The sequence below is a fragment of the Nomia melanderi genome, chromosome 5, assembly GCF_051020985.1.
Source record: "Nomia melanderi isolate GNS246 chromosome 5, iyNomMela1, whole genome shotgun sequence".
Taxonomy (NCBI): Eukaryota; Metazoa; Arthropoda; class Insecta; order Hymenoptera; family Halictidae; genus Nomia; species Nomia melanderi.
The window spans coordinates 13,401,968-13,427,917 of record NC_135003.1 but is presented as its reverse complement, the minus strand read 5'-3'; the positions used below and the strand labels follow the sequence as shown (position 1 = coordinate 13,427,917).

Genomic DNA, 25,950 nt, shown 5'->3' with positions numbered 1-25,950 from the left:
ATAAAATACTATAATAACCAATTACAATATAATACAAGCATATTAAATTAATACAAAAATACACAAATATATCCTAAATGTTTCTCATAATTTAATACTCTTCCCAACACTCAATCTCACAAAAGAATCCATAACAATTTGAATGTACACTGGAAAACGAATCTTATCGTTGAACAAAGCAATGCCCAATAAGGTGAAACGCTTTCCACCGGTTAATCGCGTTACATTTATTCAATGTCCCGCGTTGAGTCGCATTGAAACACTTCCTGCTGCAATACGACCGCTGCGAGATAAACGGAACCGGTGTATACCACGCGCGACCCGAACATTTTTATTCGATTCTCGTAAGAAGAGCCCTTGACTCGGCCGCAAGCGTCGATGATGCCATAGCCCCGTGGAATTAAGTACAATACAAAAGGACGCGCCGAGAAAGAAGCCAGAGGACGTTACGGTGCGGTGTAACCAGCAAGGACACTCGACACGCTCGGTCCAACGGATCAAGAATGTAAAACTGGCTTTAAAACGGCTGGACGAGCGGCGATTATTGATGCTAAGCAACCGAATCGTTGACAACTCCGGAGGATAAGAGGCGAAAAAGAAGAAGGTCGCGAGGCCTCGAGAAATGTGGATTTATCTATGTAATTCCGCTATAGGTGTATACTTGTTGCCACAAGGTCCGATGCAATGCCCGGTGGTGGCCGTTCTTTCAACTTTCGTGTACGGTGAATTCGACGTACCGGCTGAATCGTGCATATTGTCCACCTGGAAATAGGAATAGATAAATTTCTGTCGCACGATTTCATAGAGCAAAATACACAGAATGAACAAATATAATATTAAATCATTTGATTGAATTGCATTGTTATTATTGCACCTTCTCCTAGCTAAATGTCACGAAATTAAGTACCATTATTTGTAATATAGAAATGTTTCCAGATAATCGTTGTTTAACACTAAAATTACCCAGCACTTCAATTGACTTTTGAAAATTTCGCTATAGAAACTCCAAGAGTGCGTCTGGGCAGACTTTAATTGATTTACAATTTAATTTGCGTAGTGCTAAATGAATTTCTTTAATAATTTCTCAGAGAAACATTTGTTACTTTTCTAATAAATGCAAAAAGAAGACATCAGGCATGTCATTTGACCCCTCTGGTAGTTTTAGTGTTAATTGAGTGAACTATAGTGATTCAATTTGGTTGGGGTCACCGGTGACCCCGCGGCAGTCAACGTGTTAATTGTTTTTGTAACGCTGTGATCGCTGTTTTTATTATTGAATAGTTTTAAAGTTAGTGTCAGTGGCTAACTTGTTTGTAGTTTGGATTATACAATTAATTACAATTGATTCATTATTAATTGATATTATCATTATTATAATTGTTTAAAATATTTACAATTATTCCTTGCCGATTATTTTATATATAGCATATAAATATTACCTTGCATTTGTACGTGGTTTTATTTCTTCCCACGCGCCTGATAAAACTTGATTCGTGATGCCATATATTTTGCTGTAAATGAAAGGGAATTGAATGTGTTGAATATTGTGTCGGGACGTGCAAAAAATGTATACAATGTCATTGGTGATTTAATAAATCGTCTATTGCCTGTCGAATTAACAACGAGCATTTAAAGTAAAATTTATTTCAGGTGAGTATAAACAAATATTTACTGAAATAGTCTGATCCGATAAAAAATGATTGCTACGAAAGTTTATAAATTTTCAATCAACCGCAAACTCCATTAAAACAAAGTCTGAATAAAATCTTTTTCTCGATAAATATTTCGATGAAAATTTATCATCATTCACAGAGACTCTTTCGAAACTCCTTTTTTCATTGAAATTAATTTTCCTTTAAAATGAAAACCGATTAAAAATTGAAGAACTTTCTCAAACATTTTCCACGGCTCACTGGAAATTCTTAAAAAATTGTGATAAACGTTACTAATTGTGATTAACGTTCGAATATTCAATGTTTCGAAGATATCAATAATTGCTAAACAAAAAATTCGAAACCAGTCATTTTGACTGGTAGTTATAGTGTTAATCCTACAACCCTAATTTTCTGAAATTGTCACACACTTAAGCTCTCCAAGAACAGAATTCGAATTTCTTCTATTTCTGCAGCTCATTAAAATCTTTACTGTCCACGAACGTGTTGATAACTAACAAGAACACGTATTCCACGAAAACCGCCAAAAATCAGAAAACATCAAAGAATCGAAATCGCATTGAGCGACTCGATTATCGACTGAAGAAAAAACGCTCAGAAACGAGGTTAGCAATGTGAATGCAAACTCTTTCCATCCGATCCTCTTTTTCTGAAATCCGGCGGCCCGGTAATCGGTCGCTGTCAAATTTCAATTTGTCAACAACTTTTCACCGGCCGGATGGACCACGCGAAAGGATAAAACTCCTATCACAATTCCACGACGGTGGGCCCGCTGATGAATAGGTTAGGGAACAAGCCCGTGGATAATGTCGAGCCTGTTCTGAGCCAGGAAAACATTATGCTGCAACAGAGTGGGGACCCTGCATAAAAGTTATCGTATCTCGCGGGCCGAGATCACTCGGCGGTCGACCGGCACGGTACGTCTTGACACTGTTGACCACACGGTAAACAGTGGGCCTTGTGAAAGTTACTTCTTGATCGGCCGTGATCGTTCGCGTCGTCAACTGTTCGAGTACACATTGAAACGACTTCAACGACTTCAACGCTGGACATGCTGCGGCTGTGAGTAATAATTAACGCAATTAACATTAGACTCACGGAACCCGTCAATTTGACGGACATCGAATTCTTCGAACATTGTTTCGTAACAAATCAAGTCGACTTTGGTTGGTGCAATTATGCGAATGCACATAATTCTCTGTTCTTGAAACTCTCTCGCAACCTATATAAACAAATATGTAGCGTTTTAGGAGTGATAGAATAGTGTAGAATAAATGTTTGGAAATCTAGTGTTAATCGGTTAACACTTGGCCTGAAAAAAACTAACCTTTAACACTAGAATTAGCAGTTAAATTGTCCTTTTGAAATTGTAGCCTCAACAGTGCAATTATAGACTTCAGTCGGTCTTCGATTCAGTTTGCGTATTGCTGAACCAGTTTCTCTAGTACTTTTTCAGAGAAGCTGTTACCTGTTGAATGACTAGAAAAAATGAGATCATTTTGACTTATCCGGTAGTTCTAGCGTTAACACGTATACGGACAGTACAAATTTTAATGAGCTAGAAAGATACTCTGAGTTACATAGCTATCGTAAATGTTCGTAAACTTAGAGTTAATGAACTGGTAATATTCTCAGTTCAAGACTTATTAAATAACAAGGAAAATAAATAAAATAAATGGCAACGCGTTGAAAGTAAAGTGAGAGATCCCATTCGGTTGGTTGTCAACACGTTGACTGCCACGGGAATTTTAAATTTTGGCAAATGGTATTAGAATAATTATTAATTATCTGGCATCATAGTACTCATATTACGTAGCTGCTTATATAAATATTTTTATTCTATATCAATTTTCTTATTGTAATTGTTCCTGAGCAATTTGGAAGCATCGATCATTGGTGAGCATTGTGACAGTCACGTGTTAGTTAAACGGTTTTCGATAGGTAAAACTACAGATTGGTACCTTTCTTCAATTTTCCTAATTTCACTGTTATTATTCAGATAGCTCCACTTCGTCGTTAAAGAAGGAAAACGAGGTATAGAATATTCAGAGTTCGTTTAGGACACAGAAAATTATATTACATCGAATCAACGTTAACCGAAGTGCCATTAAACGGGGTCTCAGTGCACAACGGTGCAACAATTACGAAACTTCCGTAAAAAACATTCTGATAACACGGCTGTACAGCGACTGCAGGACTTCGATTACGAAAGATCGCGGCTAAGAGTCAACGCCGCGTACGTTAATGGTATTGGGGAAATATTTCAGTACTTCCTGATCGTTGGTTAATCACTGTCATAAGTGTCGCCGCGACAGCGGACCTACGAGTTCTGTCAAAAGAACATTTTTACACGTCGCGACCAGCGTTTGTTTCAGTGGCAACCTTTGTAGCTACAATATTCCATTAAATGCAACTATTTTTGTAAAATGAATACGAAATTCGAGGAAATGTTTATGCTAACATCTTAGACGTTAATTAGTGTATTAATAATTAATTTAGCTACTCTATCAAGAATTAGATATCTATGATATTTTGGATTTATTTTAGGATGATTTTTAATTATTCAAATTATTTCAGGTTTATCTTTATCCTTTCGTTATGGTCCAAATATTAATTTAGCTTTTAATAGTGTAATTTGTATTATGAAATATGTAAATCTAGGATGATCAATCCATATAAATGGGGCATTATTTTTTTTATCAGTATATATTCATATTGCTGGAGAATTTACTACTTCTCTTTTTATTTGAAGCTTGAATTACTTATAAATATATAAAATAAAATAACAAAAATTATATATCTTTATTTTTGTATACATTGTATATTTTATTATTCTCCAATGAAAGTTGTTTACAAGAAATGGACATTTTTGTTTAACTGATATATTGGTCCCAAACTGTTGACTAACAATGTATATCCAGTACCATTTGCCTCTGCCATGAAAAAACAGGTACTACTATACAAAACAGTCGAAATTCTCATGGCAGTAAACGTTAATTTAAAAGCGACGAAAAATTAAAGTAAAACTTTATTATAAATATATTTCCTTTTTCTGCTTATGTAGCACATATTAAGGTCACTACATTTAACATTAGAACTACTGAAAACGAATTAATTTAATTTCCTGATTATCGATACTTTAAAAGTATTAAGTATCTGTTAATTTGGAAAATAAATGGCTCAACTTAAATACTATAATGAACATATGAAGAAACCAATGGAAAATATATTGTTACCATTTTTATATCGTACGTTAATCGTATTAAACGCTCGATAGTTTTAGTGTTAACATTTTTTCTTCTAGGAATATATATTAAATATTAATCGAGGTATTATTGTATTCCATCTGCAAATGTTTATCCACAATTTTATTTGCAGAAATAATTTTATAAAGATCAATGTCTGAAGATTTCACTCGGCGTAGAATTTTCAGTTTCACTTCGTTCTACGCGTTTTTATAAAAGCACGAGTGCATAACATTCACTGATAATTTATTCACGTTATTGATGTGTTAGGTTTGACACTGCTACAGCTGATATGATAATAGCAATCTATGCTATGCTTATTCCTTGACTAGTCGGAAGCTAGAAAACTAGTTACGCTGAACAACATTCTATTCTGTATTAAACGAACGGCACTGAGCACTATAAGGCTCGTTGCTTTCAGGTTTTATTCAAATTTCATGGAGCTTCGATCAATTATTTGAACCTATTAAGAAAAAGTCATCGAATAAAAAATTTTACTGTTTTCTAAATATGTTTCAGATTCAAAAATTCAGGTTTTCTATGATAACGATAGACATCTACTTATATTTCGTTTGGATTATAGACGATTCTGTTTCAATCATTGAAATTTGTTGGAAAATGAATGATGCCCATTTATATGGACTAATCATCCTAGATTTACATATTTCATAATACAAATTACACTATTAAAGGCTAAATTAATATTTGGACCATAACGAAAGGATAAAGATAAACCTGAATTAATTTGAATGATTAAAAATCATCCTAAAATAAATGCAAAATATCATAAATATCTAATTCTTGGTAGAGTAGGTGAATTAATTATTAATATACTAATTAACGTGCAAGATGTTAGCATAAACATTTTCTCGAATTTCATATTCATTTTAAAAATTAATTAGAAATATTAATTGCAGCTGTTTATTGCAATACTGTTTAATCTGCACGGAAGATTATATTAATCAGTTTTCGATATAATTATACATTTCGTGATTTGCTGATATAATCAGACGTTTCCAATAGGAAATATTAGAAACAGTTTGTTAATGAAGCTAAAATCTTGTATAGATCAATTATGTATGACTAGATACATGAGTAAATATTATATTATATTATTTCTTTATTTATTATATATATATATACAAATTAGAAATAAATAATACAGATAAGCAAATAAATAAAGAAATAATCATTATAACATTTTTATACGTTCAAGTAAAAGATTTAACAATAAGAGTGGTCATTATTATTGTTTTTGTTAATCTATAACATTATATTATTGATATATTTCGATAATTTTCTGTTTCCATTTAATACATACGGTTAATATCGATATTCCAAACGATATTTGATTTGAAAAAGGAATATAAGAAGGAGAAAGTTGCGAGGTAGTATACGTTGATTTGTAAATTAATTGGCGTATCGATATACCGTGATTACCGACGGATAAGATAAAGATTAACGTTCAAGAGCCACCGCAATTTCTTTCCGATCATCGGATAGTATAACAAAATCGATACGTAATCATCGTACGACGACGTTTAATCGAGCAATAGAAATACAAAGTATCAGGTTACAAGGTGTAAATAATATTATGGGTATAACACTGTTTCAATTATTGTTTTTAATTTATTATAACACAGTGAAAGGTGTTTTAATGTCGATGAACTGAGCTGAAAATATAGAACACTATATGAAAATAATTAAAATTGTATAATAAACGATTTAAAGCTATATTATATAATTGAAAACCATCTTAAAAATAAATCGGTATATTTAAAAGATATTTTTAAGCAATCATTTTACTGATTCCAATAGTCGATGCATACGATTATGTAAAGCAGCATTAAACGAATCCCAGATTTTGAATAAAATTTCACTTTCGATTTTATTATACAATTTTGATTAGTTTTATGTGATTTTACATATTTCATTTTTATTTACCGTGACAAATTTTCACTTTATGGAAATTATATTAAATACTGAATTGTATGAAACATGTACAATTATCAAATCATTAAATGGTTCCATAAAGTAGATAGGAAAATAAGCTTACGATGAACTATACAAAAATTTGTCATTTTACACAGTATCTATTAAAAATTGATAAAGTTCGTAAACTTAATTATACCATTACTTATTAACAAACAGATACTACCCAAGTATAGACTGAACGATTCAATAAAAATAAAACGAAGAATCTTCATTGACACAAATAATTTCGAATTGGTAAATGTATCAGATGTTCAAATAAACAATATTCTAATTTCGATGAATACAGTGTTCGAGAGAACAACGTTGATGATGAATATTACAGAATTTCTATTCCGAACTTTCTAAACGCATGCAAATCGATTGAACTCATCTCGTTAAGATGCGAGAAACGATTTCCATTTACCGTATTCGCCCACGAATCACCTCGTTCCTTTTGTCGGTAATTTATCTGTAATCGTAATTATTATTTGAATGTTTACTACCTTTATTTCATTATCTCGATTGCGTTCCGGTACTGCGCAGACGCTCATTACAGCCACTCATCTTATAATTTAACTCTTTCATTGCCGTGGGTACGCTGCACACGATAAACGTAGTTTATCGATCGAATACGCAATTACACAAGCTTTATACACACAAGTAGATCAGTTTTCTTTTCCTTTTCAGATTCACTCGTTCATTCATTCGTTCGTTCATTCATTCGATGTAACACTTTCGCCCAAACACTTGAGATTCATGCAAATTATCGTACTTGTAATCTCTTGATATAATAATTCGTCGATTTACTAACATGTCGAAATTTACTAACATTATTCTATAATTATGTAAATTCCAACTCTTTGAAAGATTCTTTTTTAAATTACGAATTAACGATTACAATGAAATTTGAAATGTTTCTTTATTTTGAAAAGACTGCTTTCTATTTTCTTATTCCTCGCTTTTTACGCGACGAGTTAGAAATGTTGTAAATAAAGTTTAGATTTTCACAGTTCGAGTAATCTCTGCAAACCTGTGAATTCTAATGGGAACGACGTTGTGTCGATATTATTGACAGTAGACGCGCCGAACAATCACTGACGCTGATCGGTAGCATGTTCTCCACGAATGATCATTTGAGTTTTCCACGGAAAACCTTTGTTATAACTTTCACACGATGTTCCTCGGTTCTATCTCAGGTACTTAGCTTTCAAAATAAACGAAAGTTGATGCAACACGCACCCCTAGTTCGGATTAAGGATTATTTCATCGTGTTCACACATGTGCAACATTTAACTACAAATTTACTAAGAAGTTTATTTTCAATTTGTAACCGAAATGTTTAAAAATTCATATTCAACTCCCGAGGATCCACAAAGATATACTCTTTTCCAATCATTTAAATACATTTTTTACAATTTCTGAATTGTTCAATGAATAACCAAGCGCTGACACATGTTTAGGAACCAGTTCGGTCGTTGCCTTTGATAAAACTCTCGAAGGACGTTTTCCACAACCCAATTTCCCAGTTGCCGACCTTTTTCTAGATCATCGGGCGCGAGGAACGCGGCCAGATGTTGCGGAACGTATTTTGAAAAAAAATCCTATTCCAGCCGATGCGGTCGCGTCAAACGAATGCGCCGTAAATAAAAAAAAAAACTTTCGAACCGTTGAACCAAAGCGGCTGAATTCGACCTCGTGACTGTTTGATAGTCGGATTTTATTCGCGGTCGTATATCAGTGACGAAGGACGGTATATATATATTAGTGCCAGTGATGGACGATCAATTTAATTTCAGTCTACTTCCGTTTTCGTGTGAGATAACGGAAGGATGTACGATTTTATATCAATCATATAATTACTATTTCATAATGCAACTTTCATATTCGGGAGAAGCTTCGTAGCGGCGATAGCTGGCAACGTCGAAGCTACAGTCGCATGAAACCCTATAATTCCGTAATTATAAAAATGGTCTAAGTCGAAATTGAAAAAAATTATTTCACATTATTTTGAACTAAATTAAAACAAGAAATATATGTGAGTTAAACCACTTTCATAATTGTGAGCACGATTCTGCTTAGTTCTAACGAAATTGGCGCGTTGACTGCCATGGTGATGATAGGGCATCTGAATTGCTTATAGAAGGTAGAATATGTAAAATGATTGATGTAGACCACCAAAATGACTTATTTCTGATTTATTGTTTTATAATCAGTGGAAAGGCACAGATTTCTTTCAGCAGTTATTAAGGGAACTGATTTAGCAATATCTAAATGGATGTATAAGTCAATTGAAAGCTTAATAACTGTTATTAATTACTTACTAATGTAAGTTGATAATAGAGTAACGTAAGGCTTTCGACATCGAATAATTAACCCCTTGCCCTTAACTATGATCGATACAACTTCGTTAACGATTCATTAGGAAAAGAAAAGATTTTGATGCTTACTCTGTTTACGTTTAATTTATATTTAAATTAAAAAACCTGCAGATTCTGGCAAATTAATTTAGCCATCGAATGGCTAAATAGTACAGAATAAAGAAACTATGCTCTGGTTTCTTTATTTGCTTACAAGTTAGTATTACAAACATGAAGCTTCGATCTCGGCAAGTGTCGACATTCGTGCGCAAGGGGTTAACGATTGTCTTGGTTATTTATCTTGGCTACGAAAGAATCCGCGTTATGTGTTATAAAACACGCAAGATTTCCATGGCAGTGAACGTGTTAACTGAAGACTGGAATAAGAAATTCACGAATGTTTGGAAGTATATAGGGCGGAACATCGATTAACCGGCTTAATCGGAACCGAAGCAGCCCGTATAATCAATACCCGAAAACCAATTGAGAACGTCGCTCAATTAGTCACTCCATTGGACACGATATATTTCTTTCAATAAATGTTTGTTAGCATTTCGACTCATTGTTACCGTGAACGTTTACCGTGAAGGATTGAATAACGAAAGATTGACGCAAGTAGGACTAGAAAGATCTCTTGCATTAACGCTTAAGCAACCGACTGAAAAGATCTATAACAATAGTTTTTCTGATTTTTCTAAATTTTCATGGAATAAATATCTTTTTTATTTAAGGATGTACTTGTTTCTTCATGAAGACCTCTTTATAGCTTCTGAATATGTTGAATAATCGTTTCAGAAGCTAAAACATTAATTTTCTCAATTTTTCTTTTCTGGGCTGAACTCGTGTAATGCTAATTCTACTTGGGAAAATTTCTTTTTTTCATTTGCAAACTATTGAGCCAATTCAAAGCCATTTCAAAGCCATCAAAGTTAAAACTTTAATTTTTTCAATTTTTCTTTCTTGAACTTCACTCATGTAATGCTAATTCTAATTAAATTTCTTTCTTTCTTTTATTTGCAGACTGTTGGTAGCAGTCCTCGTTACTCTGGCATGGGGAGTACCAACGCCCCAGGATGCCAAAGAGACCGAGGCTGCAAAGGAAACCGAAGATCTGTTGCAAAGGGCTACTAAATTTTTAGACAGAGTCGACCGACAGTACTCCGAATGGAGCAACAAGCAATCGCTCGCTGAGTGGGACTACGCGTCCAACTTGACCCCGGACAACTTGGCGAAGAAATTAAATGTGTCTTCCGAAGCAGCTCGCATACAGAAGTCCATTTGGAAAGAAGTGAACGAGTTCCCCTGGAAAGACCTGAAAGATGAACGTTTCAAGAGGCAGTTCCAGAAACTCAGCGTCCTGGGCACAGCGGCTCTGCCTGAAGATGTAATGAAATCATTTCACCCCTTCGTTTTGATATATTTATGATAATCACTGATTTTCAAATTTTATGGTATTTTACTGATAATTCTTGATAGGGTCATTCTGATGAATAGTCTTTGACGCATTCAGATGGAAAGATTTAGAGCACCGGATTTGATTTTTAAATAAACTTTCATTCTTTTCTTCTGAAATAATCAAGAATTGGATTCTGATATGTAGGAATGTTAGTTGTAATTGGAATTGTATCAGTTATTCAAGAAAATTAATGTAGCTATGTTCCTTGGGACTACCTTGTAAAAATTAAACAAAGCACATGATTATTTTGTATTTGTGCTTTATTACTATATTGTTTTAAATATTTTTGTTATATGTGTATAGAAATGATTCTGCTTAGTAATAGTTCTATTTATATAAAAGCTATTGTCGTAGCTTTGTATAACTATCTACCTGCATAATCATGTAAAGTAGAAAATGTATAGATTCTCGGTTTGTTAATTGTTGATGGAATTAGCGAGCTAATTGTAATTCATTCTTCCAGCTGTTTCAAGAATTCGAGAAAATAATCAGCGACATGGAGAACATCTACAGTACCGCAAAAATCTGCGATTACAAGAACAAAACGAAATGCGACCTCGCTCTTGAACCTGAGCTTACGGAACGTTTAATGAACAGCCGCGACCCCGAAGAATTAAAGTATATTTGGGTTGAGTGGAGGAAAGCAACAGGTGAAAAAGTGAAGTCGTTGTACACGAGGTACGTCGAGTTGAGTAACATGGCTGCTAGATTGAACAACTTCTCCGATAATGCTGCCTACTGGATGAAAGATTACGAGGCTCCCGACTTCCCAGATCAAATTGGTAAATGATACATGAAAGATTCTAACGAAGGAACTTCGTAATAGAGTGTAATGGTAAACGCTATCGAAAGAAATTTTGATTTCCACGATTATTCGAATAGTATCTTTATTTTATTGATTCTCTTCAAGTTTGATTAATAATGTTTTATTATAGATATATCATTTATATATCTTTATTATTAATAAGCATTCAGAACCTTAGAAAAGATTCATGCCTGATAAAGTTTAATATCACTTGATGTATATTGATGTTTCAGCTCATTTCTCTTTGGTTTCTTTTTAAGTTTTACTAATCATGACTAGCATTTCTTATTAAATTTCAAATGAACGATCAGGTTTATTTTGACAAATTTATTTTTGAACATGCAAGTACATATGTTTATTAGTAAAATGGATGCAATTTTCGACATCGTGTAAATTGCTGAATTAAGTATTTTTAAATATAATCAGTTCCCACAAAAAGATTAATTACTGAACAATATGAATTTTGAAATTTTACTCGATTGACGGAAAACTTAAAAGTAGTTTTAACTGAATTAAATTTTAAATGTTTGTGTGTCCTTTTTTTTTAGAAAAACTTTGGCAAGAATTGAAGCCTTTTTATTTACAACTGCACGCGTATGTTCGACGAGAACTTCGAAAGAAATATGGCGAGGACATTGTTTCCAAAGATGGCCCCATTCCAGCACATTTGTTGGGTAATATGTGGGCGCAGACCTGGTCCAACATCGCAGAGTTCACGATTCCATATCCAGGAAAACAGTTGCCAGATGTCACCAAGGCTATGAATGAACAAGGTTCCTTGATAATCAGAAAGTTAATAATTAAGATTAAGTTATAATCTTCAAATATATTTGTAGAATTTACTGATATTTTAAGTATTTAATTGAATCATTATTCATATGAAGTAAACAAAAATGTTTGAAATCAATTTATAATGCAACACTTATATACTTATATAGAAAAGTATGTTCAACGTTGAATATTTAATTTGAAATGTTAAAGGATTCCCAAAAATTGATTAATCCTTTATGTTTCTACAGGATACAATGCAACGAAGATCTTCCAAGTCGCTGAAGACTTTTTCACTTCAATAAACCTGACTGCAATGCCAGATTTGTTCTGGGAAAGGTCGATTTTAGAGAAACAAAAGGATCGCGAGATGATTTGTCATGCAAGTGCTTGGGATTTCTATGACGGCAAAGATTTCAGGATTAAACAGTGCACAAGAATAAACATGGAGGATCTGTTGACCGCCCATCATGAAATGGGACATGTTGAATATTATCTTCAATACAAAAATCAACCCACTGTTTTCAAGGAGGGTGCAAATCCAGGATTTCATGAAGCTGTCGGTGATGTTATAGCTCTGAGTGCGTCGACCCCGAGTCATCTAAAGAGCATCAAGTAAGTAAGACACATTATACGATGTAACACGATATGAATTACATCATAATCTTCACTAGAATATACTTTGTAATTATAAATTGTTACGTGTGCTCAATTTTCATACTTTTATATAAACGTTATATTTTATACTATAGCTTATTAAAAGACGATGCAACTGACAAGGAGGCCAATATCAATCACCTGTACATGAAGGGTCTTGATAAAATTGTCTTCCTACCATTTGCATACATGATGGACAAATGGCGCTGGAATGTATTCCAAGGAGCAGTTACCCCAGACAATTATAACTGTAATTGGTTAGTAAACATATATTTTAAAATCTATAAATTGACAATAATGAAGGGTTATAAAGAAATACTATGGACAACATTATGGAAATTTAATAGTAACGATAACATTAACACTTGAAGCACCATATTCATTATTTTAAATTCTTAGGTGGGATCTTATTGAAAGCTTCCAAGGTATCGAGGCACCGGTAGATCGATCAGAAGATGATTTTGATCCTGGCGCAAAATATCATATAATAGCTGATGTAGAATATATCAGATACTATGTGAGTTTCATCGTACAATTCCAATTCCACAAAGCACTCTGTGTGGAGGCAAAACAATACGATCCACAAAATCCAGACATGAAACCACTACATCAATGTGATATTTATAACAATAAAGCAGCAGGAAACTTGTTGAAGTAAGTAACAGTTTTTCAAGGTATGTAAACGGTTTTCTTAGTAACAAATGTAAAAGTTCATGAATATTACTTATTTTTTGGACACAGATCAATGTTGGAATTGGGTTCCTCTAAGCCTTGGCAAGATGCGATGGAAAAGATCACAGGTCAAAGGGATATGGACACTACTGGACTCTTGGAGTACTTCAAACCATTAACAGATTGGCTCAAAGAGGAAAATAACAAAACTAACGAATACATTGGATGGAAACCCAGAGCAAAACGTATGTATTACAATACTTACAAAAACATATTATTCACATACATATATATGTAAACATATAAGTTTGCATAATCAAACTAAGTGACGAAAAGTAGAAATATATTGAAAAATTTTACTTGAATATATTTATAGTGTAACACATGCTAATTCGACAATCTTTGTTGTTTCAGAATGCGTACAGACGAGATCAGAACTTACAGTTGCTGAACAAACAGCTGAAACAGCTGAAACGACTGAAACGACTGAAATGAATGAGGAATATTAGTGAATATTATCACTTCGAATAAAACGTTTGTAGTTCGAGATAAAGAATGGCTCGTGAAATAATTTCCGACCTCATTTCACGCACAATAAATAACTGAAACATGTAAATGATACAAATTCTGCTGAAAAACTCACATTCCAAATTCATAAGTCTATATTATTTTGCTCTCCCACGCCCTCTTCCACGTTTACTAGTTGAAGGCTTATCACTCTTTTTAGTCTTTGCTGCTGTCTTATCCGTACTTTTAGTTTTAGATTCTGTTGTCTTACTCGCGGTAGCCTTCTTTGCCTAAAAGTATATTATAATTGCGAAATAAGAAGGTTCAACAACATTAACGAGTATCCGCACAATTACCTTGATCATTTTATCAGATTCAACAGTATCATCATCACTGGAATTCTCTTCATCTGTCTGTTCTGTAAACTCGTCTTCTTGTTGAGCTTGCGTAGTTTTCTTCTTTGACACACTACTCACTATGTATGGTACAGGTGCAGAACTTTTATTGTAAGTCCTTGTAAAAGCTGCTTTTACCTATGATATGAATTTTATTTTATTCCGCCACGTATATGTTTTAATCTCTTTTTAATAGAATAATAGATTTAACTAACTTTACTGTCAATAACTTGCATAGGATCACGATCGCCGGGCCACAAAGAAATTTCTATCAAAGAATCCAAGTCCTCCCTATGAGTATGAAAGATACAAATATTGTATAATATTTGAAAATCTAGGTTTCTATTTTTGTAATATTACTATTTATGAAAATTTACCTAAGTAAGTGATAGTGATTCATAACATTTATCGCTTCATTTACCCCTTCGGTGCCCTCAACTGCTAAGGGTTTAACAACAGCATTCCTGAGAGGTTTAATATAATCTAAAATTATAGCTTCCTTACTCGCGCCAGTAGCTAAACGTGTATGCACAGTTATCTCTTGCATCAGTCTATAATATAATTAAAGTTTTACGTAAATAATAAAAGAACTAGTAATATTAATGGTGATATATATATATTACCTATCAAATTTACCAGCTTTCGAGTTACGTCCAAGCCAAGCTGGAAAATTTATTTGACCGGTAATGTGACCAGACATTACTGTTCCGGGTATGACAGAAGAATAACAAGCTTGCATAGGCAAAAGAGACCAAGCTCCATTACTCCTTATTGATTTCTCAACTATGTCTCCCAATGCTAAACTTTCAGAAGTTGCAGCTATTTTATCCAGTAATTTATTTCTATATAAAAATAAAATAGTGATCAAAATACTAGCGAAACTTCAAAATAATTTTTCTATAAAAATATAGCTCACTGATTCGTACGTACTTTGGTCCTTGCGGTGCCACTGATAAATAATTTTCTTGTACAAATAGTCCCGCTATATTATAATCGTGGAAAAATAAGTCACTTTTATCATGAATGCTAAAATTTTTATGTTCCTCCGCAGAAAATACTTTTCTTACAACGTCCCAAGGTCCTAATTTCAAGTCCTTGTTTACATGTTTTTTCTCAGACTTTTCTTGAGTACCTGCGTTTCCAACGAATAAAGCTAAATGATTTATTACTTGTCGAATATCTTGATTAGTAGATTCAATTAAACGATCGAGATCTTCTGTTGACATACTAATGTTTTCTTTGAAACATATAGACTTCATTGCTCCCTGTACAGCAAATTATATCCAATAAGAAATATACTTTAAAGAAATATTTTAAATACTTGCATTCAATGTAAGTTCATTTTACCCTAATCTGTTCTAATCTAGGCTTTGGGAAACGAAGATCAAAGGTATAATTAGCGAGTGTTCTCATTTTAGGATTATTCCGATCGTTGCAAATGCAAACAATTGGTATTTCTGTTGCTTTAATTAAGTTAATTAATTCCTGTAGACCACCACGATCCTCGTTACCGGCCATACCATCAACTTCGTCCATTAATAAAACATGTTTTGACGATGCTTTATTTGCAGTATCTGAAATATATGGCATTTTAAAATCTCATTCATTTATTATTACATTAACATTTATTCACATATATAAACACATGTACCTTGGAAATATTCCTTTAATGTGGTGTTCGACAAAAGTTCAGAGACACTTTCTTGTAAAAGTTTTTTGTTTCTAGTATCAGATGCATTGAATTCAACAAGATCTAAACCTAACTCGTTACAAACAACCTGAACAGTTGTGGTCTTCCCGATTCCAGGTGGACCGGACAATAAAGCTGCTTTGAAAAAAGCTCCATCATCATTCTTTGCCCATGGACCTAGCAAAAATGAAAAAATACATTACGATATTGTTGTGAAAATTATGTTAGAAAAATGAAAACATACTAGGTTTACTATGTTTAACTTGTCCACTTTGATTTTTATACCAGTTATTTAACCACGTGTACAATTTTTTGGCATTGCTTTTATCTCCCTGCTGCCCTAGTATCTGCTTCATAGTTTTAGGTCTATATTTTTCTACTAATGCTTGCACTGGTACGTTTCCATTGATCTATAAGTGTAAACAACATGACACCTCATAACATAATAATTATTTAACTTAAACTGAGGTAAATCTTACATCTTGTAATGAAACCGCTTTTACAGGTGAAATATGCTTCACATCTTTCGTTTCCTTCCTATCGTTTTTAACTGGCGATGTTACGATTGCTTCTTTTACTACATCTTTATCGCTATGTCGTTTTTCAGTCAACGACTTTGACGTCTTTTCCATACTTTCATCAGTATTTTCTTCTTTTTTTGGTGACAATCGTTTTAATGTCTTTTCTGTATTTTCATCCACATCCCCCTTTTTCTGCGGTGATCGTATTTTCTCTGATTTTTCTGTTTCTCGATTTGAAGTTTTCTTTGGAGTTTTCGGTGGCGAAAGATACGCATCGTCTGATTCTATGGATTTTTGTTTTATTCTATCTTTCGACTTTGTACGAGGCTGTTTTACATCTTCAGCGTGACCTGGTTTTCTTGTTCGAATCAACTCTAATAAATCATCTTCTGATATTTGTTTTATGTTGAAGCTATTTGCCTAAAGAAAAATATACATAACGAAATAAAAAATCTTATTGTTATTGTTATCAATTTCAGTAAAAAATCAGTACCAGATGTCAAAGATAATATTACCTTTGATATTTTTGAAGGCCCAGGTTGATCACCGATTATAACATAATCAGTTTTCTTCGAAATTTGGTGTAAAATTCGTCCACCATATTTTTTTATAAGTTCATCAGCTTCTTCCCTTTCCAGGGAATCCAAAACACCAGTGATTACAAAACTTAATCCAGCAAGACAATATTCAGCACCCTAAAATGTTTGATGTGTACTTTAACTTTTTAGCTACTATATGCTACTATAATGGCTTTTGTGTATATTATCTTTTTGAATGGTACATAACTATAGTGACTTCCTGTCATCAATAGCTACGCACATTATAATTTAATCTAACGTAATTGTGCAGTGGGGAATCCTATGAAAGTACGCTGTTAGTGGATAAATAAGATAGCAAGGGTAGTGATTCTAACTAACAGTATAATTATAGATTGTCCCAGTTACTAAATGTAGCCTTTATACCTACCTCTGGAATTTCTTTTGAACCTGGATTCCTTGCTCCTCCCCTATGAAGGTACTGTTGATACATTTGACTATGCTGTTTTCTTTTCTCAGCTCTTTCAGTGTACACATCTACAGCTTCTGCTTTTTTAGGAGTTTTCTTTTTCGGTTCTTCGATTTCCATTTCAGAAATATTTGATTTAACTTTCGAAATTTTTTTTGTACGCTTAGATTTAACATTAAGTTCAGAAGTGTGCTCCGCATCTTCACTTGTACTCTCATTAGAACGATTTCTACTTTTCTTTCCATGTTTCTTACCATTCTGTTCTGTATTCAGTTTTTCACTTGTGTCACTCTGTTTAATATTGTCTTTATTTTTAGTCACTGAAATTTTTTCCTCTTCATTGTCAGAACTAATTTTAAAAGAATCATTTTCTTTAGATGCATTATGAACAGAATCTACAAAAAAAGAAGATACAGTTGTAAACTTTTATGAAAATTACTCATACCTTATTCAATCATTCGTATACCTTTGTTAGATTTACTTTCTTCTAAATATTTATGCTCAATATCAGATGTATCTAACTGACTTAAAGTTGCTTCAAAATCATTATCATTATGACATTCAGCTTCCTATAAAATGAAATATGTATTACATTATAATTTATATTACAACTAAATTCAAAAGATATTCTCATCTGAAATTCTGAATTGGTTTTCTCAATTGGTATGTAGTTTTTAAAATTGGTATCAGCAATATCTCAGACCCATGTACTGTTATCTTGAGACATTAAGCTCAATTTTTTTTTCTTTACTTACAAACAAAATCTTAGACATTTACATTTGTTCAAATTTGATAAATTTTTTGTAATTTTAATTCAGATAGCACTCATACAATTATAAATTAAGTTTTAAGTAAAATTTCACTTTAATCCTCCCCAACTTTCAATACATATTACACATTATGTTACTCGTTTTCGTATCTGGAAAAAAAATATTGTTTCAATAATGTTTACCTTCTTTTGCAATTTTTTCGATATCTTTGGAGCTTCTTTTCTATTTATTGGTTTTTTACCAAAAATATCACCAGGAGAAACTATTTTATTCTGCTTTGTTTCTTCATTCGAGTCAAGCGAAGTTGATTTGTGTCCCAGTACTTTTGTTTTCTAAGATACAAATGTAATATGCAATATATGAAATTTTTAAAAAAATTAGGTAAATAAATGAGTTAAAACCTTAGACCGCTTAACAGGCGATTGTATTGTTTCATCTTCGTCGGATGAAATTATTCGTCTTTTTGTGGATTTTGTGGATTTACTCAATTTTACTGGAGTACTGCTGGTATTAGACTTAACACTTTGGAAATATGATCGTATATCCTATAAATATCAATAAAGAATTTCAAAATGTAAATTGAAAACACATGAGATTTAACCTAGTTCATTATTTACACTCAGTTAAAAAATATAAACCTTACCCTCGGCATGGTTCAACCATATAAAAATTCAACAGATTTCCTGTGTTCGAAACGAGTTGACAATATCTTATCAAGGAAATATCAAAGTATGAATGAAAAACGCTCCGATTGGATTCATACGACGCAAATTAAAGCAAGCATTTGAGGTATACATAAGTACTATATGTATATTGTACCCTAATTCACGTTGGCACCGTTGGACGTAATAATTTCAAACGAAAAGTTGACTGATTTATCAATAAATTTGAAATACTTTGAATATGCATCTTATATATAAAATAAAATACATAATATAGAACAGATGAACGTAATTTCATTCAAAATATTACATAGAAGATTATTTGAAAATTTCTATGTGCCGGCTACTTTTATAGCTATCAACTTATTTACTTGAATCTTACAGCATGAACTGTATCAAACTGTCAAATTCGAGATGGCACCACGAACAGAGAACAGCACGTGTTTGAAGAATTCCTCCAATTCTTTTGACTGTTTAAGTAGTAACTGGTATAAAAAAGTAGGCGCAGGCATTGTGATAGCTTAGAAGTTGTTTATTCTCTACCTTAAATTATTTTTACATAAGGTAGCATTGAACAATATATTATATATCCAGGAATAAAGTATAACCTCCACGATGGTGAAGGAACAATTCAGAGAAACAGACGTAGCCCGTAAAATGTATGTATATTATTTGAATGCACTTTAAATACATATTTTTTTATTCTTCATCTTCTTCTGTGTAACATAAATTATGCTGTCAGTGGAACAAAATATCATTTTCGTAATGTTCCTCTGTCCTAATATTCTATAAACATACTAGCAGAGCATTTATCTATTATTCAAATGATAAATTTATATAGTGCAGGCAATCAAGAAATGAAAATTTGATCCATTCAATATGATATTAATAAGTTTATAGTTATTTCATATATCATTTTAAATCGTCTTTCTTTTATTAGTTCCCATGTATCCTTTGGGGTGGACAGTCGTCACAACATGGAGAGACAGGCTCATATGCATGTTGTGGCAAAGAATTTATATAATCAAGATGTCGAACATACTCCGGTTCCCTATGGTGTATTGGATAGAAGAATGGTATTTTAAATAATGTATTTCTATATATTTTTTAATCTGTTTCTATTAAAATATTATATTTCCATGATCTACATTTTTAGGGAACATGTAACAATACAACAAATTGTGTATCGTGTGGCAAACCTTTAAACGAATGTATTGGACATTTTGGTTACATTGATTTAGAATTGCCAGTTTTCCATGTGGGTTACTTTAGGGCTATTATTGGAATTCTACAAACTATTTGCAAAGTAATGTGTCATTGATTTTGTATATATTTATATCAACTAACATCAATCATCATACTAATTGAAATATCTTAATTTATAGAATTGTTCTCATGTTATGCTGCCTAAAATTGAGAAGAAACGTTATTTAGCCAGAGCATTAAATCCAAATTTAGGATATTTGTCTAGGAAAGCCCTACGTAAGCAAATTTTGGATAAGGCTAAAAAGACTACTGTTTGTCAAAATTGTGGAGACCTTAATGGGACTGTTAAGAAAGCTGGCTTACTTAAAATAGTTCACGAAAAGTATAAAGCAAAGAAGAAAGTAGATGCTGTTGTTCAAGAAAAATTAGCAGAGTATAATAATGTACTTAAGGATAATAAGGCTTTGGAAGCAGTACTTCAAACTGGATTAGTTAATGTATTAAATCCATTAGAGGTAAACAATATTATCTTCTTCTTTTTTTATGTACTTATGCTTCTATAATTTTTTTTAATTCTATTTCCATGCTTATTGTGTTGTTATCATCACTATAAGTCTCAGTTTTCCAAGATTTAAAGAGACAATATTATATTAAATTCATAAATGTTAGTATTAATAACGATTCTTAATTTAAGGTACAAAGTATATTGGAGAAAATACCGGAAAGTGACATTCCTTTGCTAATGATGAATCCAGAATGTGGGATGCCAAAAGATTTAATACTAACAAGAATACCTGTGCCCCCAATTTGTATTAGACCTAGTGTTGTATCAGATCTGAAAGCAGGTACAACTGAAGATCACCTAACAATGAAATTATCAGAAATAGTTTTTATCAATGATGTTATTCAAAAACATAGACAAAGTGGGGCAAAAGTACAAATGTATAACGAGGACTGGGAATTTCTTCAGTTACACTGTGCTCTTTATATAAATAGCGAAATGTCTGGTATACCTCTTAACATGCAAGTAAGTTTCTAGCAAATTAAAATTATACAGTCTTTTATTTATCTATGTTACTTACAAGGTATTCAAATATTTTAGCCAAAAAAATCTGGTAGAGGGTTGGTTCAAAGATTAAAGGGAAAACAGGGTCGTTTTCGTGGTAATTTATCTGGTAAACGTGTAGATTTCTCTAGTCGTACTGTCATTTCACCGGATCCTAATCTTAGAATTGAGCAAGTAAGTTTCAATTCATGGCTTTGTATGATAATCACAATTGTCGGAGATAAATAATTATAAATTCTTCATTAGGTTGGAGTACCTATTCACGTTGCAAAGATTTTAACATATCCCGAAAAAGTAAATCCATCGAATATAGAATTAATGAGGAAATTAGTAAAAAATGGTCCGGATGTACATCCAGGTGCAAATTTTATACAACAGGGAAAAACTCAGTTTAAAAAATATTTAAGATATGGTAATCGGCATAAAATTGCCCAAGATTTACAGGTAACATTGTCTTTCAAAAGTCTCGTAAAACTGATACAACTTAAAAAATTACAAGGTATAATCAATTATTTTCATTTTATTAAATAGTATGGTGATATCGTCGAAAGGCATCTTAGAGACGACGACGTAGTATTATTTAATCGACAACCATCTTTACATAAATTAAGTATTATGGCACATAAAGCGAAAGTATTGCAACACAGAACGTTTAGGTTCAATGAATGCGTGTGTACTCCATATAATGCAGATTTTGATGGCGACGAAATGAATTTACATTTACCTCAAACTGAAGAAGCAAGAGCAGAAGCGTTGGTCTTAATGGGGGTAATTTACAAATTATTTTAAGTTACAACATATTAAATATGTGTATGAGAACTTTACAATATTTTCATTTACTTTTTTTTAGAATAAAGCGAATTTAGTTACACCTCGCAACGGTGAATTATTAATAGCAGCAACACAGGATTTTATCACTGGTGGATACCTTTTAACTCAAAAGGATATGTTTTTGAATAAATCTCAAGCAAGTCAGTTAGCAGGTTGCCTTTTAGCAGGACTTGATCTTTCCATGTCTATAAATTTACCTGAACCTGCTATTTTAAAGCCGAGCACGTTGTGGACGGGAAAACAAATTTTTAGTTTAATTTTGAAGCCTAACAATTCTTGCAATATCAAAGCTAATTTAAAGACCAAAGGAAGAGCTTATACCAACAATGAAGAATTATGCATTAACGACTCGTGTACGTATAACTGATGAATTACTTATAAGTTAACGCAAAGAAAATATAATTAAATTGGTGCATTACAGATGTTATTATTCGCAATTCAGAATTAATAGCTGGGTCTATGGATAAATCAACATTGGGATCGGGATCAAAGCAAAACATATTTTATATTCTATTACGCGATTGGGGTGAAGATATCGCAACAACAGCTATGTGGCGATTAGCAAGAATGGCCAGTTTTTTCCTTATGAATCGAGGTTTTTCTATTGGTATTGGTGATGTTACACCTGGACAGGGTCTTTTGAAAGCCAAACATGAACTTCTGAATGCTGGGTAAAAATAAATAAAATGAACACGCATGTTAACATCGCTCTGTTGATACTATTAACGTGTTACACGTTGATTTAGGTATTCGAAATGTACCGAGTACATTCATCAAATGGAAGAAGGACGTCTTGTATGCCAACCCGGATGTACCGAAGAAGAAACATTGGAGGCGATGATACTAAAGGAACTTTCAGTGATTCGTGATCATGCTGGTAAAGCGTGTTTAAAAGAACTTCACCCAAGTAACAGCCCGTTAGTTATGGCCTTATCTGGTAGCAAAGGCAGCTTCATTAATATTTCACAAATGATTGGTACATATAATAATAATGATTATTAAAAATTCGTATTTTATCTGAATTTTAATATTGTTTTGGTTACTTACTTTTCCACTAATTAGCCTGCGTTGGGCAACAAGCTATCAGCGGTAAAAGAGTCCCGAATGGATTTGAAGACCGAGCTTTGCCGCATTTCGAACGACATTCAAAGATCCCTGCAGCTAAAGGTTTCGTCGAAAATTCCTTTTATTCTGGTTTAACTCCGACGGAATTTTTCTTTCACACGATGGGTGGAAGAGAAGGTCTTGTAGATACGGCTGTTAAAACTGCAGAAACTGGCTACATGCAGAGAAGATTAGTAAAAAGCTTAGAAGATTTGTGCCTTCATTATGATATGACAGTTCGTAATTCGGTTGGAGATATTGTACAAATATTGTATGGTGGAGATGCCCTAGATCCTACATACATGGAAGGTTAGAATTTCTTTATTCTGTTTGATTCTCTTTTCTCTGATTTTTACATGTTTTCCTTATGTCTTCTAATAGAGAAGTAACATACACATTTCTTTATAGGTAAAGATTGCCCAGTGGATTATAAAAGAATATTGGACCACGTAAGAGCTAAATCGCCATGCAAGCATGAAAAACCATTGGATGGTCCTAGCATAATTAAAGCTACAAATGAGCTATTGAATTCCGAGGAATACGAGTGTCTTAGTGAAGAATTCAAGCAAGAATTATCGTAAGTATTAACATGAATTTTTTAAATAGAATAATTCTGAATATAAATCATTATGCTATTTTTCTAGTACATTTCTTAAAAGCGTAGCGCGTAAAATAGCACGTTTCCGACATAATGCTCCACTGAATGTACCTGTAATTTTACAACTCGAGCGACTTACGGTTTCCCAATTAGTCGAGTTTATTCACACTTGTAAAGAGAAATATATGAGAGCAAAGATAGAGCCAGGTACAGCCGTTGGCGCACTCGCTGCACAAAGTATTGGAGAACCCGGTACACAAATGACCTTAAAAACATTTCACTTCGCTGGTGTAGCGTCTATGAACATTACTCAGGGTGTACCGCGTATTAAAGAAATTATTAACGCAAACCCTAGGATTAGCACGCCTATTATCACAGCAGCATTGGTAAGTGTCACACATGATATAGATTTTTGTATCTGTATATAGTAACTTAAACTGTGTTCCTTCTTTCTCTATTCGTATTAGGAAACCGATACTGATGCGGAATATGCCAGAAGGGTGAAAGGTAGAATCGAGAAGACAATTTTGGGAGAAGTAACTGAATACATTGAAGAAGTATACCTGCCGGACGATTGTTTCTTGTTAATAAAGTTAGATATCGATAGAATAAAATTGTTAAAATTAGAAGTTGACGTAAATTCAATACGTTATTCGTAAGTACATTAATTTTTCACATACAAAAAGCTATTTAAACAGACAGTATTCTTAAATAAGGTACATTTTTATCTATTAGAATTTGTACATCAAAATTAAGACTGAATCCGAAATTAGTCAATGTAAGAGGCGATTCCATCATCACAGTGAGTCCCAGCAAAAATAAATACAGTTTAAATTATGCTCTTACCCAACTTAAAGAGACAATACCAAACATTGTTGTGAAGGTAAATACTAAGGATAAAGTAACAGTATTTAACAAATTTTCTTTGATTCACACGATACACCATTATTGCATTATTTATTGTAGGGTTTACCGTCAGTCTCTAGAGCTGTCATACATAATGACGATTCAACTGGTAAAACGAAGTATAAACTGTACGTCGAAGGTGACAATATGCGTGAAGTTATGGCAACTCTCGGTGTTTTAGGACGAAAAACAACATCAAATAATACACTGGAAGTAAGTATGAAATTTGAAGTTTCTAGTAGAATATAAATAATTAGGACGATGTACATAATATATTGTTTTAGGTTTTTAAAACTTTAGGAATTGAGGCTGCAAGAGCAACTATAATGACAGAAATTAAATTAGTAATGGAGAACCATGGAATGAGCATCGATAGAAGGCATCCAATGCTTGTGGCAGATTTGATGACTAGTAGAGGAGAAGTATTGGGTATTACGAGACAAGGATTAGCGAAAATGAAAGAATCCGTCTTAAATTTAGCCTCGGTAAGATATTTTTTGTATTGATTTTACATATCTCTATCTGAAATAAAATCGCTAATAAATAATTATTTAACAGTTCGAGAAGACAGCCGATCATCTGTTTGACGCAGCTTATTATGGGCAAAAAGATGTAATCTGCGGCGTGTCTGAATCAATTATTATGGGAATTCCAGTACCAGTAGGAACAGGAATTTTCAAATTACTTCACAAATATCCTTTTCTAACTTACTTATTGAAATTTAAGAATATTGCACAGTTATTTTATATAGGTAACATAGTATTTTCCTTATTATAAAAATACAGCTGACAAGGATGAGCCACAAAAAAGGGACTTAATATTTGATGATCCTCGATTCCACAAGAAAATTACAAAAAGCGCATCTAAAATGTAAATTAACTGTTATGTACTTTGTAATAAAATATTTAATGTATATAAAGATAAATGTATTCTAATCAAACGAGTAATTTTTATTTATATATCTTTTTAAACGAAAACACGGCTCTAAAAGAATATACATAAACATCAACTTTGTCAGTCATTAAATAACGTATTAGTTGCTAGGAAACAACATGTTTAATCCATAACTATCATATCTTGTG

The 25,950-nt window shown here is 32.7% G+C and overlaps 3 protein-coding genes and 1 long non-coding RNA gene across 7 annotated transcripts; 2 read left to right on the top strand and 2 right to left on the bottom strand.

Moving 5' to 3' along the window:
- On the bottom strand, positions 1-7,835 carry LOC143174508 (uncharacterized). 2 transcript variants are annotated; one of them, XR_012998548.1, is made up of 3 exons: positions 7,396-7,835; positions 1,440-1,511; positions 1-762 (listed from the first exon to the last, which is right to left on the bottom strand). It is a non-coding gene; the product is annotated as an uncharacterized LOC143174508 (long non-coding RNA). The 2 variants fall into 2 exon arrangements; XR_012998549.1 differs by lacking the exon at positions 7,396-7,835 and adding an exon at positions 2,084-2,589.
- LOC143174155 (angiotensin-converting enzyme-like) lies at positions 2,556-14,265 on the top strand. The gene is made up of 9 exons (XM_031971615.2): positions 2,556-2,735; positions 10,270-10,633; positions 11,169-11,487; positions 12,059-12,283; positions 12,530-12,893; positions 13,031-13,192; positions 13,335-13,589; positions 13,677-13,852; positions 14,022-14,265. The coding sequence occupies exons 1-9, from the start codon at positions 2,725-2,727 to the stop codon at positions 14,114-14,116; spliced, it is 1,971 nt and encodes a 656-aa protein (XP_031827475.1). The 5' UTR covers positions 2,556-2,724; the 3' UTR covers positions 14,117-14,265.
- On the bottom strand, positions 12,125-19,558 carry Gnf1 (germ line transcription factor 1). Of its 3 annotated transcripts, none has more exons than XM_076367562.1 (17): positions 19,139-19,558; positions 18,897-19,040; positions 18,678-18,827; positions 18,192-18,294; positions 17,687-18,120; positions 17,236-17,415; positions 16,679-17,140; positions 16,444-16,609; positions 16,161-16,376; positions 15,857-16,083; positions 15,440-15,774; positions 15,133-15,351; positions 14,887-15,060; positions 14,725-14,800; positions 14,471-14,647; positions 14,251-14,404; positions 12,125-12,268 (listed from the first exon to the last, which is right to left on the bottom strand). In XM_076367562.1, exons 1-16 carry the CDS (start codon positions 19,145-19,147, stop codon positions 14,273-14,275), a joined length of 3,204 nt encoding a protein of 1,067 aa, XP_076223677.1. In that variant the 5' UTR covers positions 19,148-19,558; the 3' UTR covers positions 12,125-12,268; positions 14,251-14,272. The 3 variants fall into 3 exon arrangements, with proteins under 3 accessions (XP_076223677.1, XP_076223676.1, XP_076223678.1); XM_076367561.1 differs by having other exon boundaries at positions 12,140-12,287; XM_076367563.1 differs by lacking the exon at positions 12,125-12,268 and adding an exon at positions 13,384-14,093.
- LOC116424763 (RNA polymerase III subunit A) lies at positions 19,539-25,802 on the top strand. Its single transcript, XM_076367560.1, has 21 exons — positions 19,539-19,655; positions 19,752-19,816; positions 20,098-20,233; positions 20,314-20,463; positions 20,543-20,878; positions 21,058-21,390; positions 21,466-21,603; positions 21,676-21,873; positions 21,961-22,197; positions 22,280-22,613; positions 22,682-22,931; positions 23,007-23,236; positions 23,323-23,673; positions 23,773-23,941; positions 24,009-24,348; positions 24,430-24,617; positions 24,698-24,845; positions 24,929-25,081; positions 25,153-25,353; positions 25,427-25,561; positions 25,653-25,802. Exons 2-21 carry the CDS (start codon positions 19,773-19,775, stop codon positions 25,740-25,742), a joined length of 4,161 nt encoding a protein of 1,386 aa, XP_076223675.1. The 5' UTR covers positions 19,539-19,655; positions 19,752-19,772; the 3' UTR covers positions 25,743-25,802.
- Positions 25,803-25,950: the final 148 nt, after the last annotated feature.